This window comes from Poecilia reticulata, linkage group LG16 (assembly GCF_000633615.1).
Source record: "Poecilia reticulata strain Guanapo linkage group LG16, Guppy_female_1.0+MT, whole genome shotgun sequence".
Classification (NCBI taxonomy): domain Eukaryota; kingdom Metazoa; phylum Chordata; class Actinopteri; order Cyprinodontiformes; family Poeciliidae; genus Poecilia; species Poecilia reticulata.
Window position 1 is genome coordinate 14,916,517 of NC_024346.1, and position 16,951 is coordinate 14,933,467.

Here is a 16,951-nt window from a genome sequence, read left to right on the forward strand (position 1 = left end):
AATGATACGCACCAGAGTTAATAGCACATTTTAATTTATTTCAGTCATTTTCTTTTGACAAATATATAATCTTCATGCGTTTAGTCATCTGTATGTTTTGTAGAAAAAAATTATTTTACTTGAGACGGTAAGAAGAAGAAGATAATTTGCAACTTATATTTGAAAAGGTGCTATTGTTGTTATTTTTTTATTATTAATGCAGATGTTGGTCTCTTTCTCGCCTCTTTGCCTCACTCCTTTCTTCTCTTCCAGCTTTGGGAAACATCAATATAACTCTGACTCCGACGAAAGCTCCTAAGAAAGTACACGTCTCCTTTTTCTACACATAGAAAACCGAAAAAAAAAAGCATATAAAATTGACTCTAAAGCTCCTAAAGAGAGAGAAAGAGACAGACAGACAGACAGACAGACAGAGTGACCGGAATAGAAATGATGTAGACAGACGTCTGTTAGGGTGAACAAATATGTTCGGGGCGGACTCTGCAAGAAGACGCAGAAGAAAGAGCCTCCAGGAGCTCAGACCGAGCTGTTCGTTTTTGCTGAAGCCTCAAAAATCGGAGGGGACCCCCCCTTCTCCCCTGGACCCCCACACACACCTTTCACAGATCAGCTCTCGTCACAGTCTCTTCAGACACACCGTCACCCACCCTAAGGCGTTGGAGCTCCTCTCTGAAGGAAGCGGAGGAGGCAGAAAGAAGCCGTCGCATCTCTCCTGAGTCTGCACTGCCAGGATGTTGTTTGAATTGAAAGTCCAGCATTGTGTGCATGAGAGAAGCCCTGATTATCAGCTGCGTCTTCCCGGCATAAAGAAGAGCAGCAGTGTGATTTGAAGGGAAAGCATGCATCTGCATTAAAACTAACCCATGTGTCACATCAGATATATTTCACTTCTTGAACCGATCCTGCCCTCCTGTTATTCCCGTTCCCCAGAAAGTTGCTATGTGGTGTGTGTGTAAATATGTACAGTAAAGTACACACAGAGTATGCTTGTGCTTTTATTTTGAAAGACAAAAGCATAGAGAATACTCAGCTCATTGTTTTAGCTGTAGACAGAGGCCGATGTCTGTAGATAAATATGAAGACCCTGCACTGTCCTGTCAGGGTTTCTATTTTTTATTTTATTTTATTTATTTGTCTTTTCGGGGGATCTTCCTCGCTTCATCCATCAACAGCAGAATGTGTCTCTTTTTACATCATGTTTTAAATTATTTTCTAATAATCTCTGTGATAAACTTGCAGACGATTGTGACACATTTGGAGCTCAGACCTCTCTGGATGAGTGTTATTTTAGCATAAATAAGATAGTTTTCCGTTCCCTTTCTCATTGAGTTTAATGGACTCGGATGTGTTTGCTGTAGTTTATAGACGTGCCACTTATCACTTATCATGTTGTTTTTGGAAATGTGCTCCCCTGATTGTTCATGGGAATGTTTGAGACCAGTGTGCCGCCCCCCCAACCCCCCCCTTTTTTTCACAGCAAAGTCCCTCACTTCACCTCACCTGAATGTGAGCCGTAGAGACGAATGTGGCCGGCTGCACTCGAACCGGATCTGTACATTTTTTTTTTTAAATGTGCACTTTTGGATTTAGCTGTGAGGGTTCGAGTTGTTCGAGCCTTTGTAAATGATTAACTATGCTGTACAGTGCTTGCTGTTTGAGCTTGTGAAGACCAATGGCATGGCCGTTCTATATCGAAAATTAAGTTATATCTCTGGTTGGCTAATTGTGAGACCATAACGAGGAAAACGAGCATGTCACTGAAAGTCTCGAGCCCTGCTCCATTTGTCTTAACGCGGTTTGTGTCCCTCCGCCGCTCAGCAGTGGAACTTCACAGAGTCGAGTCGTGTTTCTGTCGCACCTGTGCAGCTATTTAAGGTGGATGTCTTGGTGCCTGCTTCCTAACAGCAAGTTCTTTGTACAGTTGCGACTCGTTGCTCTACCTTGTGTGGGAGCCGTCGCCTTAAAGCTCTGAGTTTGTCATTTTACGAGTGTTTCTGTTCCTCTTTTACATTTGTAGTTCATGTTTGCATTTGATCTGTATAGGTAAAGCCATCTCCACGATATTGAACTAATATTGCTTCAAACGTCTTGTTTTTTAAGTATCTTTTCAATGTTCACCATTTTGTCAGCATTACAGGGTTCCTACAACATTTTAGAATCTCACTCAAATTTCTAGTTTTTTTTTTTTTTTTTTACTTTTCTGAAAATCTGAGTTCAAAACTTTCACCTACATTTCCATGAAAAAGTGCTTGCACCCCCTTACAGATTTCTTCGGCTTTAACTTTTTGTGTCCCTCAAAAATGTCTAGAATGTTCAGATAAAGATAATTTGAATAAATTAAATGTTTAAAATCCTGACTGAAGAGGATTTAGTGGCTAAAACAGCACTGGGAAATGGCCTTTTTGATGTCTAAATGAATGTTTTCATGCATCATTTCTCTGTCAGTAACTTCAAGTCAAAACTTGAGCTGTGATTTGGCAAAAATTAAGACATTGTAAAAATGAACTTATTTTTCAGGAAGTTAAAATTGTATTTTTTTCACAGATCAAACAACGAACATAGCTGTGAACTCTAACTTTTCCATAGCGTTTTATTTTTTTTTACTTATCCAGACAAGGAAAATAATCCATCTGTATTCCAAGCTTTTCCAAGACTGTGTAGGAACCCTGGTATTATGTACAGCAACCATTCGACGGATAAGAAGTGCTTTATTGTATTTTTTCCTTTCTTTGCTCTAGAGTTCTGCTCCTCTCATTTTTCCTGAGGCGAGCATCATTTCTAGAGCTGCTAGAGTAACGTTTTAACACAATAATACTGTGTTCGATGAAGACATTCGTTCTGGTTGTCCTGGACTTTGCACTGCACAACCCTCGGAGCGCAGCCTGCGAGGGACGCCTCCGTCAAAACCTGTCTGGGTTCAGCCTGCACAAACAGCCGGACTGACCAGTCCAAACAGGACACAGCGTCCACCCTCCAGATGAGCCGCGGACTCCGTTTCTGGCCGGAAACTTTGAATGTATTTGCGTACTTGAGCAGACCGACTACTTCGGTGGGCTCCAGTTCGGCCAGACTCGTAGGCCCTCGACTCCAGGAACACTGCAGTTGTTCTTTTTTTAATTATCTTTATTTTTACTTGTGTGCTGTACAGACTATTGATGCAAAAATCAGCCCACTTATTTTTTTCTCTTAATCATTAAGTATTGTAATATATTTAATATAAAATAAAACTTTCATTCAAACACAATTTGTAGTTTTTTTTTTTTTTTTAGAATCAATCAAACTCGACCAAACTTAAAATGAACATGATCTTAATCTTTGCGAAGCAGAAAAGATGTTCCTTATCCTATGCAGAAAGTCAAAAGGAGCAGGCCAATATTTCAGACACCTATGCAGCATTTCCTCCATCGAAGAAGCTGAGCGGTTTTTCTCGTTCCTGCGTTTCTCCAAAGAGAGATCTTTCCACCTCGCTTTGTTTCAGCTGACAGAGCTCAGGACGTCGTTCGCTGAGTCCCGCCGACGCCACTTGACAGTGAGACTTTGTCCTCGTTTCTAAAACATTCGTGAGATTGTTGCCTCAGTGCTTGCAGCTTTTCCTGGTGCGTGTCGCCCGTTTCCATGGCGGCATACTCATCCAGCGAGAGTCGAATGCAACTCTTCAGATGGTCGACACCAAACCCGGTGAGGGCGGAAACAGGAACCACATGTCTGAATGTTATGAAGTTCTTTGGGATCATGTCATCTGGCAGCAAATTAGTGAAGTCTGTGGATGACGGAGAATAACAAAAGGCAATTTTAAAGGTCTAACAATCTGGTTCATATCAAATTTTGAATACAAGCTATAATATAAACAGTCTAATACATCTATGCAAATATTCTAGCCACAATCATACAAAAGACAGTTTGTTTTTCAGAGGCTTCCATATTTAAAATACTGACATGTAAGCTTTCACTGAGTTAGAATCAGTGTTTTTTTCCAATAGATGTCACTACATCCTGAAACCTGCTCCACCAAAAACATATTATTATGGGTAACTGTATTGCGGTATTTCGACTAACATTTAACATCTAACAGTGGTCAACACTCTAACACACTAACTTACCCTCTGGGTTTTGAAGTTGCTCCTTGAGTTCTTCCAGCATTTCATCAGCTTCAGGCAAGTCCATTTTATTTACCACCAGTAATGCAGGTTTTGACACGAGTTCCTCCTTGTACAACTCCAGCTCCTTTGGCGAGAGGTGATGGAGACACAGAAGGAGGTAAAATTAAGTTTTAAGATGTCAGTAGTTCATACAAAAAGTTGCAGTCAAGGTTCCAACACAGATTTCACACAAATGTTTCAGATTTTAAAGATTGAAATGTCCAGTTCTCAACCTGGTTTGAAAACCTGTTTTTAAAAGTATAAATTCAACCAGCCAAAGCAGGACGGACGGACGGACGGACGGATGTGAAGGATACAGATATTAGAGGATGGAATAGGGAATAAAGTTGGGAAACAAATACTGCTAAATATTCATCCAGATCTGGGAGGAAAAAAATCTATTTCACAATCTCCACACAGTGGATGAACCCTGATGAGAAAAACATTTTGGACCTGGCAGCAGTAAGAGTAGGATTTTATAATAAAAAATAACAAAAAGCCTTGCAGCATCAGACTCACCTTGGTGAGAAGCTGCACCGCTTCAAAGGCAGATCTAAGGGGTGTTTTACTGGCCAGCTGGAAACCACCAACATCCACCTGCAAGAACACAGAGCATCTTATAGCAAACCCTGGCTGACTTCAGCTACTTACACTGACCACATTCTGACATATTTACATATGTGGAATATTATTTCTGCTTCTACATACAACAAACAGCAGCTGCTTGGTCCTCTCTACGTGCTTCAGGAACTTGTGGCCCATGCCTCGGTTCAGGTGAGCCCCCTCAATGAGTCCCGGCAGATCCGCAATTGAGATCTGCCAAAACAAAAACAAATAATTAGGGAAAAACACACATCAGGTATTTCTACAGAGGTCAGAGTTATAAAACCAGCCAAAGCAGGATGGATGGTAAGCATTCACGTACTTGCTTGTAATCTGGATATGCTACCTTGCCGATCTGAGGCCTCAAAGTTGTGACTGTAAGACAAGTAATAAAGGACTTTAGAAAAAAAATGTGAGATGTTCTGAGCTTGAAACTGTTTTATTCTTACAAGCGTAGCTGGCAATCTGAGGTGTGGCATTTGACAGGGCTGTGAGGAGAGATGACTTTCCTGCATTTGGGAACCTGACGAGAATTTAGCAAAACATAGTCAGCAAACATCCAGCATCAAAGTCTGTTTTGTTTCAATTTTTTTTTAAAGTCAAGCTACAACAAATGTGTATTTTGTATGATTTATTCCACTGGGATCTTAAGCAATAGACCAAACAAGAACTAGATCATAATTGTAAAGTGGAAGCTGTCCCGATGATAACAAGAGGAATTGTCATGAATTTTGCTCCATACATCTGCAGCATGCACAGAACATTATCCTGAGGCATAATCACACCAGATTTTTTTTTTTTTACTGTGAATACATTGCAAAGTAACAAAAAAGTTCAACAGATGTGAAGCCTTCTGTAAGGTAATATCTACTGTGGGTTTCTGCTCTCACCCTACGAGACCCAGGTCAGCGATGAGCTTAAGGTCCAGACGTATGTGTTTGACCTGGCCTTTCTTGGGCTCGAAGGAAGAGCAGGGTGTCCCTCCAGAACCTCCTTTAGCCACCAGCACCCGATCGCCCTCAGCATTCAGTTCGCCTTGTGAAAGAATTGATGGAAAAAAAGTTTTGCCAAAAAAACATTTTACGTGAAATTAAATTATTGACATAAAACACACTTCTCACATACCAAGTATTCTGCCGTCATCAGAGGTGACAGTGATACCAACGGGAGCTAGGATTTCCTCATCCTTCCCCTTTTCTCCCTTCAGAGCTCGAACACTGACATAAGAAAATCAAACGCCAACAAAAGCGTTCAGTGATGCCTGATAGATGGAACGCATACATGCAAGTAAGAATTGAATTTTAAAACAAGGTTGTGTTTGCAGACACTGACCTGCTGTTGCCTCCTGATCCCCCTACGAACCGTTTTAACGGGTATTTGTCCTTGATCCTCTTTAAAGTCATGTTCTTTGTCGCCACCACCCAAACGTTTCCTCCGTTTCCTCCATGTCCTCCAAGGCGAGGCAGAGCCATCCCGCCGGTGCCTCCACGTACGTACAGGCGGAGGTTGTCCACAAAGTTTCCATACTGTATAGAAATGTTAAAAACACAAGTCAGATTTGATGGTAAGTTCACTGCTTTTAGGTAGTGTAACACATTTACACATGGTTTTCACACCTGCATTACCTAAAATAATTTAAAATCCACTTTTGGATCTTGAACTAAAGCATTTTAAAAAGAAATACTACTAGATATTATTGAACATTTTATAATCGATATTGTAAAAATAGAAAAGAAAAAAACTAAAGAAATAAGATATGTGCTCTAGTTCTTGACGTTAATCTCATTTTACAACTAAAACTGGCAGGTTCTCCTTTGTCCTCAGCTTATTGACTTAGTTGTAATTATATGAATTCCAATATATTTTTACTTTGATATGACTTAATAGACCAACACAAAGCAGCACATAGAAAAATGTTAAATGACATAAAATCCAAGCCAAGTCAATAATGTGAAAATGTTCAAGAGCTGTAACTTATGCAGAAAAAAGAAAGGCACTGTAAAGGTGATTATTACACAATAATATGTGATAATGGGCTGCTGTGATGCTGTATACTTCCACTTTGCTTTTTTTACATTTTGCAGCCCATATACTGTCCAAGAAACTAAAAATTGCAATTTAGCCGCAAGAACTGGATAATCCTAAATTACAAAAGATTTTATCCTTTCAGTGACTCCCCCCCCCCGTCATAACAAGTACAATCAATTTAGCAAAATGTAATCAAACATCGTAAACTGATATATTTTACTTTAATGCTGCAATAACACAATTTTTGCACTGACTGCTAGCTTGACCGCTAATGTGAAATAGTTTAAAACCGCACCGATAAGTCGTGTTGATAACAAACAGGTTGACGTATTTATTTACCTTGCGGAAACAAATTCTACTGATGTGGACCATTCTCAGAGACGTTTATGTCCGCTTTTCTCGTTTATCACCACCGCTAGCGATTACCAGACATGTGTCTTCAGTGTATTGAAAACAACCGGAAGTGATAAATACTCCCTGCTGATTGGCTGAAGAGATAAAGAGGCGGGACTTTGTGGTATAACTGGTTTTCCATTTGCTGCTGGGGATGCATGCGCTTTTATTGTAGAGAAAACGAGACATTTTTTAATTATTCAGATTATACAGGAGCCATTTGATAATGAAACATTGGCGCCGTAGTTTTACCAACCTTCATGCATGTACTGTTTATTTGGCTGAGGTCGCAGCTCTGAAACCAGATATGTTTAATATTTCTGGAGCCATAGTCGTAATTAGCCCGTTATAAAACAGTCACAGCACAATGATGCGGGGTTTATTGGAAAAAAAATCTGAATAAATATTATGCTTCTCTGGTTTGTGTCATGTCAGTATACGGTAGGCAAATACACGTTGTACTTTGTAAGGCGATTTTATGAAATCGCAAGGTAATTTGTGCTGGTTCAAGTAGCACTAGCATCTGATAGTACAAAATTAGTAACCAAACAAACAAACAAAAAAGAATGCTTAAAAGTGGAAGTTAGAAAATGTGTGCATTTTTTACCTTCCACACACACAAATTACAAGGTTATTTTTTATATAACCTTGTAACATCAAAAAATTATTCCGAAATACCAGCAGTTCATCTTGTGACATAAACAGAGAACATTAAATGTTTCTTAGGTGATTATTACTGTAAATACTCTTAGATCCTATTGGCAAGTAAACAATATCAATATATTTAATATACATTTAAAATACATTCTGTTTATGAATGTATTTTATAATACATTATAAAATACATTAAGCCAAATACATATACAACTTTGAAAATTATTTTTTTTCTGATTTCTTCAACTAAACTGCATTTTTCAAGTTTTGCCACAGATTCTTAATCATAGTCTTAATTTACTGGATCATTCTACATCACATATCACTAAATCTGTAGCTCTGGCTGTATGATTTGTAATCTTGGTGAAAGGTTAATTTATGCCCCAGTTTCAACTTTTGTATTCTGCCAAAGATTATTTTCCAAGATTTCCCTGTATATAGCACAATGTTCCTGTTACTCAAACCTTTTACTCAATTCCTGATGAAGAGAAATATCCCCACAGAATGATGCTGCCATTGTCACCGCTGCCATGAAGAAAATACACTGGGCCTGACATAATTCCTTTTAAGCTTTTAGTTAATTATCTTTGGCTAAACACCAGAAGGATACAAAAAATGATCTTTGTCTTCTTCGCATGGGATGTAGTGAAATGTATTCTCGTTGGGCTTGTGACAACAAAGGCTTCTGATTCTGATTCTGACCAGAGGAATGTTTCAGACCACGAGCCTGTCATGATAAAGGACACTGCTATTTAAAAAGCATCGCTCTATAAATACCTAGGGATGCAGATGGACAGTGTACTGTGTTGGAAAGCCCACTTTCTGTGCTTACAGCTGCAGCAGAGACTATACTTTCAAAGACGACTGGCACTTTATGGGGTTGACGTTAACATACAGCTTGCTTTTTACCCCTACTTTTCTTTTACCTTTTTACTTTTTAAATATTACATGCTGTGGGATCACAACCTGTTTGGCAACAACTCTTCAACGCTTGCCCATATGAAAATAATCGATTTGAAAGACCATAGAGACAGAATGTGAGCAAGACGATAAAAACAGTTTTAAAGAGGAAACCTTATTTTTTACCTTCTTGTTGCGTTGATTGTTTTGAGTATGTGTTTTATCCATGTGTGTTTTGCTACTGTGTAGCAATTTATCCAAGGCAAATGTCCATTTGAAGACAAAAATATTAATCTGTTCTATACACTAGTGCAAGGGTGGGCAATCCTGCAGGCCGGTGTCCTGCAACTCTTAGATGTCTCCTTGGTCTAACACACCTGGATCCAATAACTGAATCACCTCCTCAGTGCAGTCAGGTTCTCCAGAGTCCTGCTAACGACCTTATTATTTGACTCAGGTGTGTTGAAGTAGAGACGTATCTAAAAGTTGCAGGAGACCGGCCCTCCAGGCTGCCCACTTCTATACCAGAGGAAGTTTGTTGCACTAGATCTTGGGGGTCCATCCGTTTATGTAACTGGGGAGGTAATTGGGGAAAAGAAGGTGCTGTATTGTCTTACCCTGTACCCTGTCTATTGCCTCCAAAGGGCAAAAGACATGGTACACACAGGTCGAGACAAACAGGACGTGCAAACATTTACTCACACTTAAGGAAGATTTAGAGACTATAATCACAATCATATTTTTGAAATGTGGGAGCGAATCAACGCATGCACAGTGAGAACATGCAAACCCATGACCTCTTGCTGCAAGATAACAGTGTAGCTCCACTGTGCAGAGGTATTGGAGTAACACATTTCAGATTTTCAGATATCTGTAGCCTGATTTAAAAAATAAAATAAAATCCCATTCACAGCTATGAGCGTCTTTGTGTTGATGTACGAAAACCACAGTGCAACATCGTGGTTGGTGGTTGTAACGCTCAAGGGGAGTGAATACTTTTGCAACACTGTAGAGTGTTTTGTAAGCGGTGAGCAGCAGCGTCGGTGGCGCTGTGAAGATGCTGAGATGCTCTGATCTCGCTCCGTGAACGCGCTCACGCTCACACCGCGCGCACCGGGATGCGCATGTGGCTGTGGAGGAGCAGACGCATCACCCGGTTTGTCTCTTTAACGCTCCGCTGTCAGCACTCTGAGAAGATCTAACATCTAGCTCAAAACTTTCGGGTCGATCAGACCTGCGCACGCCGGGTCTGGTCGGATTTAACCGCACCGAGGTGAGCGTGTGTTACGCGCGCATGTATGATGACGAGAGAGAGGTTTGGCTCATTATCTCATTCAAGAGACCCCAGACAGCAATAGATCCCTCCCACCGGTCTGTGTCTATTTATACGGTCGGAAAGGGGCTGCCGTGGGTCGTGATAACTGGACGCGACTGTGAGTGGAGACAGACTGATAAATCTCAGCACGGTAAGAGCTCCTGGTTCCGGGCAGAGAGTGGCGGATGGATGTGAGCTTGACCTAAATTATGCAATGATGATGGGAATGTGGCGGTTGCAGCATGTGCTCCTTGTTGGACCTGAAGCTGCACAGAGTCTCGAGGAGCAGCAGGAGGTTTGAGTCTGATTTAGTGGGGATGCTGTGGACGATGTGCTGCATCACTCACTTCATCCGGTCGGGTGTGATGCAGCAACATCCACATTCAAACGCTCCGTTCCTGGTTTGGACTTGGTCGGATTTTGTTACTCACCCGCAAGCTGAGATGAAGCATTTTAAGGGCCTAATAGAAGAAATTTGATCTATAAAAATTAAGAGAGGTTTTATCTCGGAACTAAATAGTTGGTTTGACTAAAACATAAGATCTAATTGCTCTGATACGTTGTTATTTATACTCAAAGCATAGGACGTTTAATTTCACCAGCTCAGTTTTCTGGGAAACTACTCCAAAGTGATAGTCAGATGAGCAACAACAGCATACAAAGCAAAATAGGTTGAAATTCACGCATTTTTCATCTCATTATGTGATGCTCTTAAGCAAGAATCAGCCTTTTTCATTTGTTTTTGTCACGTGCACGTTTAAGTAATTCTTGCCTAATGAGTGTATTATTATTATTATTTGATTTTTTTTTACACAAAAATGCATGCAGGCAATATGTTTCAATGGCAATAGACCGACTTGCTGCTAACATTTCTAGTGTCTTTTTGTGATGCAACATTTAGAAACACATGCACATGATGCATGGAAATCAGCTGTTGCATCATTTCCGGTTCATTTCAGGCAGAGGTATTTGATGCAACACCTGCTACTAATCAGACGGAGAAAAGCAGATAGTCTGTCTAAAAAAGCTACATGTATGTCTGCCTGTCTACCTGATTTCATCCCAGCTGCCAGTGAGATCACTAGATGCATCTGGTATCTTTAACACTGCAAGTATAAACTGATCAGCTTCTTAGTTCCTTTTTTTTTTTTTTTTTTTTTTACACATTTCCTCTGGTTTGGTTAATTTCTAACAAATATCTAAATGTTTCAGATTATCATGCAGATGTTTATGCATGATAAAGTTGTTTAGAGTGCTTACAAAAAGCCATTTTCAAATAATGGTTTTATTTCTTTAGGTAAAAATGCTAGTCTAACCATCCTGGTATTTAAAAAGTAATTGTGCACAAACTGAATGACACCCTTGGCAGCAGCAGCTGCAATCAAGAGTTACTGACAACTATTGCAGTGAAGGAAATCTGGTCTATTCTTCTTTGCAGAAGTGCTTTACTTCAGTTCAGACATGAGGATTTCCCAACATCCCTTTTAAGTTTATGCCACAGAATCTTAACTTAATTCAAATTGAGACTTTGACATGTCCATTTGAAAGCCTTCATCTTGTGCGTTTTTAGCCATTTAGAGGAGAACTTGATAGTGTGCTTTAGCGCTTTCCACTGATGCATAACACAAAAGTGACTAGAGATTCTGGCCAGTTCCTCCTCTAGGATTTTATACTGGAGAGAAAAAATAATGGCTTAATCAGTTACAGAAAGTCATCCAGGTCCCGAAGCAGTGAAGCAGCCCCACACCATCACACTTCCACCACCATGTTTTTCTGTTGGTGTTTTTATTTTCTTTGAAATTCTGTGTAATGGCACCCATAGCTTACAAAATGCTCCACTTGGTCTCATTCACATAATTCCCTAAAGTCTTTAGAAATGATTAAGATGTTGTCTGCCAATATTAAGACCAGCCTTAGCCTTATTATTGAATCATGAACAGTAAACCTTAACTAAGACAAGTGAATCTTAGTACTTGAAATGTTGTTTTGGCTTCTTTATTAAGTGACTTCTTGGTTCGACTGGTCTGGTAGTAATCAGGTTTGGTTGTAGATGGAGTTAATTCATTACCTTTGCACATAGAGCTTGGTTGGTTTGGATTTTTGTTAACCTAAAAATTGAAATCATCTTACCTGACCAAAAAAAAAAGAAGTAAAAACCTTTGCAGCCCTGTATGCTGCTGATTTACAATGTCCCAGATAATAAACAATCCCACTACCAAAAACCAGGAATCTCTCATAACTGTTATAAATGGTTGTAAGCAGCTGGTTGGTGTACAGATAGGGCAGACAAGAGGAAGGAGGTAGAGAGAGGTGAACTGTCGGCCACATGTAGACCTGGGTTTTCAGGTTGTAGGACATTACAGGTGGTGTTTTGGTTGGTGTGAAAGTGGAGCAGGAGGGCAGTGTTTGTTTGCGGTGGTGGGTACATTTTTGGCGGGATTATCTTTCAGTGGTTCAGTCTGTCAGCATCACAGGCCCACATTCTCACCCAGCAAAGACATAAACAGCCCGAGTGGGATTAGGGCCCAGTCGGACAAGTGATCAGGGGGGATTTGCTGCCCGTCGGGCACACAATGGCACTGTCTCGTAACACACAAACTCATACCGCGCATGCTCACAACGGACCCAGGCCCACATTAATCCCACGAGAACTCCCTTTTGTTTGGGGCGCAGTAGCGGGGTTAATAGAGGCTAGCCTCGCCACGGGCCATGACTGAAAAGACAGGGGGTGTGTATGGACGTCAATGAACACCAGGGAGAAAACCAGGGGGCACGTTGTGTTTTGGCGGGGTGTTTCCACGTGTCTAAAGTCCCAGACAGATGGGGTGGGTCACTGATGTGTGTGGAAGCACAATGCCACGGATGAATAAAGGTTTTTTTTTTTTCTCTCTCTCGGTGTGTATGTCTCTGAGTCAGCTGGTGATGGTGGATGGGGACAGGATCTAAGATAACAACAACATTGTTAGACAAAAACAGCAAGCCAGCTCAAACCTGTTGAAATAATCAGACCCAGTTGAGAGACAAAGCACGGATGAGACTGTGCCTTTAAAGTTGAAAGCTTGATAGATCTGTCCAGAAATATCTGGAACCTTTTTCATATCTTTGTTCTGTTTTCTCTCAGTGCCGGCTCTGGCCCAGGCTGCAGCTATGCCTCTTCTGGAAGAGAACACGCTGTCTCAAGAGCACCCACCTACCCTCCCCGTGGTCATCATAGGTAAATTATTGCTTACCTTAATCAGGTCAACCTTGTTCTTCCTCTTTTGGTCTCAATTGTATCAGCGTACTCACATTTTTCCGACTATTTGTTTGCAGGGAATGGCCCATCAGGTATTTGTCTGTCCTACTTGTTAAGTGGATACAAGCCCTACCTGGACACCGCAACGGTTCACCCAAACCCGATTCTGTACAGGAAGCTGCAGGAGGCCACGCACCTCTCTATTACAGAACAGGTAGAAAAAAAAATCATGTTCACACAGAAGGTGTTTCATACATGAAACTCAGATGTGTCAAAATACTGTTTTTTTTTTTTTTTTTTTCCAGGATATGAAATACTTGAGCGAAGGTCTCGAGGGACGATCAAGGAATCCCGTGGCTGTGCTATTTGATACACTCCTTCACCCCAATGCTGACTTTGGCTATGAGTTCCCACCAGTCCTCAAGTGGAGGAGAGACAAGCATCAACAAATTCCACATCTTGTTTTGGGAAAGGGAACACCTGGGGGTGCCTGGCATGTAAGTTTATTCTACAAAAGCCTTCTAACGTATCTGGGTTTTGTGTCAACAGAGTATTTTGCTTTGACCACACTGTTGGTTGCCTCTCCTCAGGCAATGGAAGGCTCCATGTTGACTGTTAGTCTTGGCATCTGGATGGAGCTTCCTGGAGTCAACTACAGAGACATGACCAATGGGAAAAGAAGGTAAATAAGAGCCTCACACAGCATTGATGGGTCAAGCTTTAGTTTCACTGGGCACTCATGTTCTCACTGTCCTCATCTTCTTCTTTAGAGATGTAACCAGTGACAGAGCCACCCCAGAGGAGATCTCATCCTATTACAAAGACTATGTGAAGCTAAAGGGTCTGCAGAAGAATTTTGTTGACAACACTTACGTGACCTCTGTTCAGAAACTTTGCAGAGGGCATGAGCAGGAAGGTCTGGAAAATGGGCAAGAAGATCAAAGGGTGGTTGATGGTGGGAATGGGCACTTTGAGGAGAATGGCAAAGAGTGTGAAAACAATGGAGGAGGAGGAGGCACGCTCTGGGAGATCAGGGGTTATCGACAGGTACAGAGCGACACTCACGTCCCCTTCTCCCTGTTTGCTGAGAATGTGGTCCTGGCCACTGGCGCATCCGATTCTCCAGTCAGATTAGGTGTAGAGGGTGAAGATCTACCTTTTGTGTTCCACAGCATCTCAGACCTGGGCTTGGCTGTAAGCCAGGGAAAACTGGATGTGAACTCTGATCCAGTTCTAGTTGTAGGTGCTGGTCTAAGTGCCGCTGATGCAGTTCTATGTGCGCTCAACAGCAACATCAGAGTGCTGCATGTTTTCCGGAAGAACGTAGACAACCCAGACCTCATCTTTAAGCAGCTTCCCAAGACCCTGTACCCAGAATACCACAAAGTGTACAACATGATGTCTTCCCAGACATGTACCAATGTGGCATCCTTGTCCTCCTCTAACAGACCCCAGGCAGTTAGCATTGCCTCTTCAGTATGTGCCAAGATGTGCCCTAAACCTCAGCTTTCTGCAGGGAGCATTGCTGGAGGTTCTAGCATCAGTCTCTTTCCCGATTACACCAGTTTTCCCGAACACTGTGTGGTGTCGTTCCAGTCTGACATGAAGTGTCTGCTACAAGGGGATAACTCCCTTAAGGCCTTCAAGATCTCAATGGCCTTGGTGTTGATTGGGACAAACCCAAACCTGTTCTTCCTTAAAGGTCAGGGCCAGTACCTGGGACAAGATCCGACAAGGCCAATCTCCTGCAAGCAGAATCCCATCGACATCAACCCTTACACGTTTGAGTGCACCAAGGAGCCGGGGCTGTTTGCCATGGGTCCGCTGGTGGGAGACAACTTTGTTCGATTTCTGAAGGGTGGCGCTTTAGGCATCACCTCCTGTCTGCTGAAAAGACTCAAGAAGAGAGGAAAACTCATCAGCAACGGAGGGAACAACTTCATTTAAAAATGATCAGGAAAACATAAATCTGCTCTTAGCGCACAGGTTTCAAGGAAAAAAAATTGGTAAAACAGAAGTTTTTCTATTTTTTAAAAAAATCATTAATACAGTGTTTTGCCATCTAAGCTTATAGGTTTTATATGTTCATGAAGCCAAAAAGACGTTGGATGTACACAAGTTTCTAACGAAACAAAATACGACAGCTTTTAAGTCTTGTCTGACTTCATAAGAAGTCTCCATAGGTTCAGGATAATATGTGTCAATGGTTTATAGCTCATCTGTCATCTCATAACAGTATTGGACCTAGTTTTAATCAGGGTTATTTTTCCATTCACGGCGTGTCTTCAGGCAGTCTACTAACATTAACATTCAAAGCAAAGGACTTGAGATGAAATGTATCCTGACAGTCAGTACCTACAGACATATAATACAGGGACGCTGCTACACTAACATATGTTGTAATTTCCAAAACGTATCATGTCACAGTCATGAGCTGTCTCTTCTCTATGACATAAACAATAGATAAATAACCTCTGATCCTAAAGATTAATGTCAAAATAAGGGTCTTGATGCCTCTGATTAATGAAACTGTTCTCTTTTATTTCAGTACATTCTCTTTTTGGCCTCAGTTGTAGGTTATTTGCCGATATTGCAACTTTCAATGCGTTCTATGCAAATACAGAGACAAGCAAAACTATTCACAACCCTTGAACTTCATCACATTTTGTTACACAACTTCAAGCTTGAACGTGTTTTACTTGGATTCTATATGATAGAGCAACATAGTTGTAAAGGAGGGGAAATTGATTTATGGTTTGCAAAAAAGTCCTAAAGTCAAACCCCTTTGTTCAGATACTCATAAAAATGCCTTCAGAATTCACCAAGCTATGGGAAACCATAGATTGGTAATCTCAATGAAAATATCTATTTTCATTGAAGGCCTTTGAGGTTTGTTAGAGCACGTTAGTGAATAAACATCATCATGAAGCCCAAGCAACTGAGCAGACCAACACAGCCTTAGGGCGTTTTGATAATCACTTTAAAATCAATGCACCGTTTTCCTTCTATTTGACAGTCCTGCACTACTTTGTGTTGGTCTGTCACATAAAATCCAAATGAAATACACTCAAGTCTGTGGTTGTAACGTGGCAAAATGTAAAAAGTTTAGTTGGTATAAATGTGTTTGGTAGGAGGTGGGTTTATGATATCACTCACAAACCCACCATAAGATTTCCTGTTAGCTTCCAAGTGCAAATCTGAAAACACAAAGCCATTAAAAGGTTACACTGGTGTTTATCGGCAGTAAGGTTTCAATACCCATTGAGCAAGAATCCCTACATACAGATTGAAACACTAAACATAAGCTTGACTCTTCAACTTTAGCCTAAGACCTAAAATATCTTGATCAACCAGGCTAGATGTTGCAATTACAAAAAAAAACAACTTTTTTAATGCTAACCTAAAGCTACTAAGAAAATCCCACTTTAAAAAAAAACACTATCACATGCTCATTAAACCATCCAGGATTTAGACCTCAGCCTCTAGTTTTATAGTTTTTAATACAAATTACTTTATTATAACAGCTAAAGTCCATCATCTATTAGTATGTGATACTAATAGATGATGCAGTAAATAATAGCAGAATGTGAAAAAACGCACAACTTATTTTTGTCTTAAATCCAACAAATTTTTGTTACTCATTCTCCTCATAACTCTTGTGTGTGTATGTATATATATATATAT

At 40.7% G+C, this 16,951-nt stretch overlaps 3 protein-coding genes across 9 annotated transcripts in view; 2 read left to right on the top strand and 1 right to left on the bottom strand.

Annotated features, from left to right (window-relative positions):
* adam22 (ADAM metallopeptidase domain 22) overlaps nucleotides 1-965 on the top strand; it is a 60,375-nt gene extending 59,410 nt beyond the window's left edge. For all 4 annotated transcript variants that reach the window (XM_017309539.1, XM_017309540.1, XM_008431664.2 and 1 more), the window contains one exon: nucleotides 253-965. In XM_017309539.1, the coding sequence (XP_017165028.1) occupies nucleotides 253-273 (21 nt within the window). In that variant the 3' untranslated portion in view covers nucleotides 274-965. The remainder of the gene's footprint in view (nucleotides 1-252) is intronic.
* A 1,211-nt stretch (nucleotides 966-2,176) lies between these two features.
* Nucleotides 2,177-7,228, bottom strand: gtpbp10 (GTP-binding protein 10 (putative)). Its single transcript, XM_008431662.2, has 10 exons — nucleotides 7,110-7,228; nucleotides 6,075-6,268; nucleotides 5,868-5,959; nucleotides 5,633-5,777; nucleotides 5,192-5,265; nucleotides 5,065-5,117; nucleotides 4,848-4,955; nucleotides 4,659-4,736; nucleotides 4,101-4,224; nucleotides 2,177-3,760 (listed from the first exon to the last, which is right to left on the bottom strand). Exons 1-10 carry the CDS (start codon nucleotides 7,140-7,142, stop codon nucleotides 3,489-3,491), a joined length of 1,173 nt encoding a protein of 390 aa, XP_008429884.1. The 5' UTR covers nucleotides 7,143-7,228; the 3' UTR covers nucleotides 2,177-3,488.
* A 2,626-nt stretch (nucleotides 7,229-9,854) lies between these two features.
* Nucleotides 9,855-16,841, top strand: osgin2 (oxidative stress induced growth inhibitor family member 2). 4 transcript variants are annotated; one of them, XM_008431669.2, is made up of 6 exons: nucleotides 9,855-9,873; nucleotides 13,154-13,246; nucleotides 13,345-13,481; nucleotides 13,573-13,764; nucleotides 13,858-13,949; nucleotides 14,038-16,841. In XM_008431669.2, exons 2-6 carry the CDS (start codon nucleotides 13,180-13,182, stop codon nucleotides 15,212-15,214), a joined length of 1,665 nt encoding a protein of 554 aa, XP_008429891.1. In that variant the 5' UTR covers nucleotides 9,855-9,873; nucleotides 13,154-13,179; the 3' UTR covers nucleotides 15,215-16,841. The 4 variants fall into 4 exon arrangements, with proteins under 4 accessions (XP_008429891.1, XP_008429889.1, XP_008429888.1 ...); XM_008431667.2 differs by lacking the exon at nucleotides 9,855-9,873 and adding an exon at nucleotides 9,884-9,990; XM_008431666.2 differs by lacking the exon at nucleotides 9,855-9,873 and adding an exon at nucleotides 9,997-10,183.
* The last annotated feature ends 110 nt before the right edge of the window (nucleotides 16,842-16,951 follow it).

Excerpts from the sequence above, each read along its gene's own strand:
- gtpbp10 (XM_008431662.2), bottom strand. The coding sequence starts at position 7,142 with ATGGTCCACATCAGTAGAATTTGTTTCCGCAAG. Across the intron at positions 5,960-6,074 it reads GGATCAGGAGGCAACAGCAG|TGTTCGAGCTCTGAAGGGAG; the intron begins GTCAGTGTCTGC and ends TTCTTATGTCAG. Across the intron at positions 4,225-4,658 it reads CGGTGCAGCTTCTCACCAAG|GAGCTGGAGTTGTACAAGGA; the intron begins GTGAGTCTGATG and ends CTCTCGCCAAAG.
- osgin2 (XM_008431666.2), top strand. The coding sequence starts at position 10,012 with ATGTATGATGACGAGAGAGAGGTTTGGCTCATTATCTCATTCAAGAGA. Across the intron at positions 13,247-13,344 it reads CCTCCCCGTGGTCATCATAG|GGAATGGCCCATCAGGTATT; the intron begins GTAAATTATTGC and ends ATTTGTTTGCAG. Across the intron at positions 13,765-13,857 it reads CACCTGGGGGTGCCTGGCAT|GCAATGGAAGGCTCCATGTT; the intron begins GTAAGTTTATTC and ends GCCTCTCCTCAG.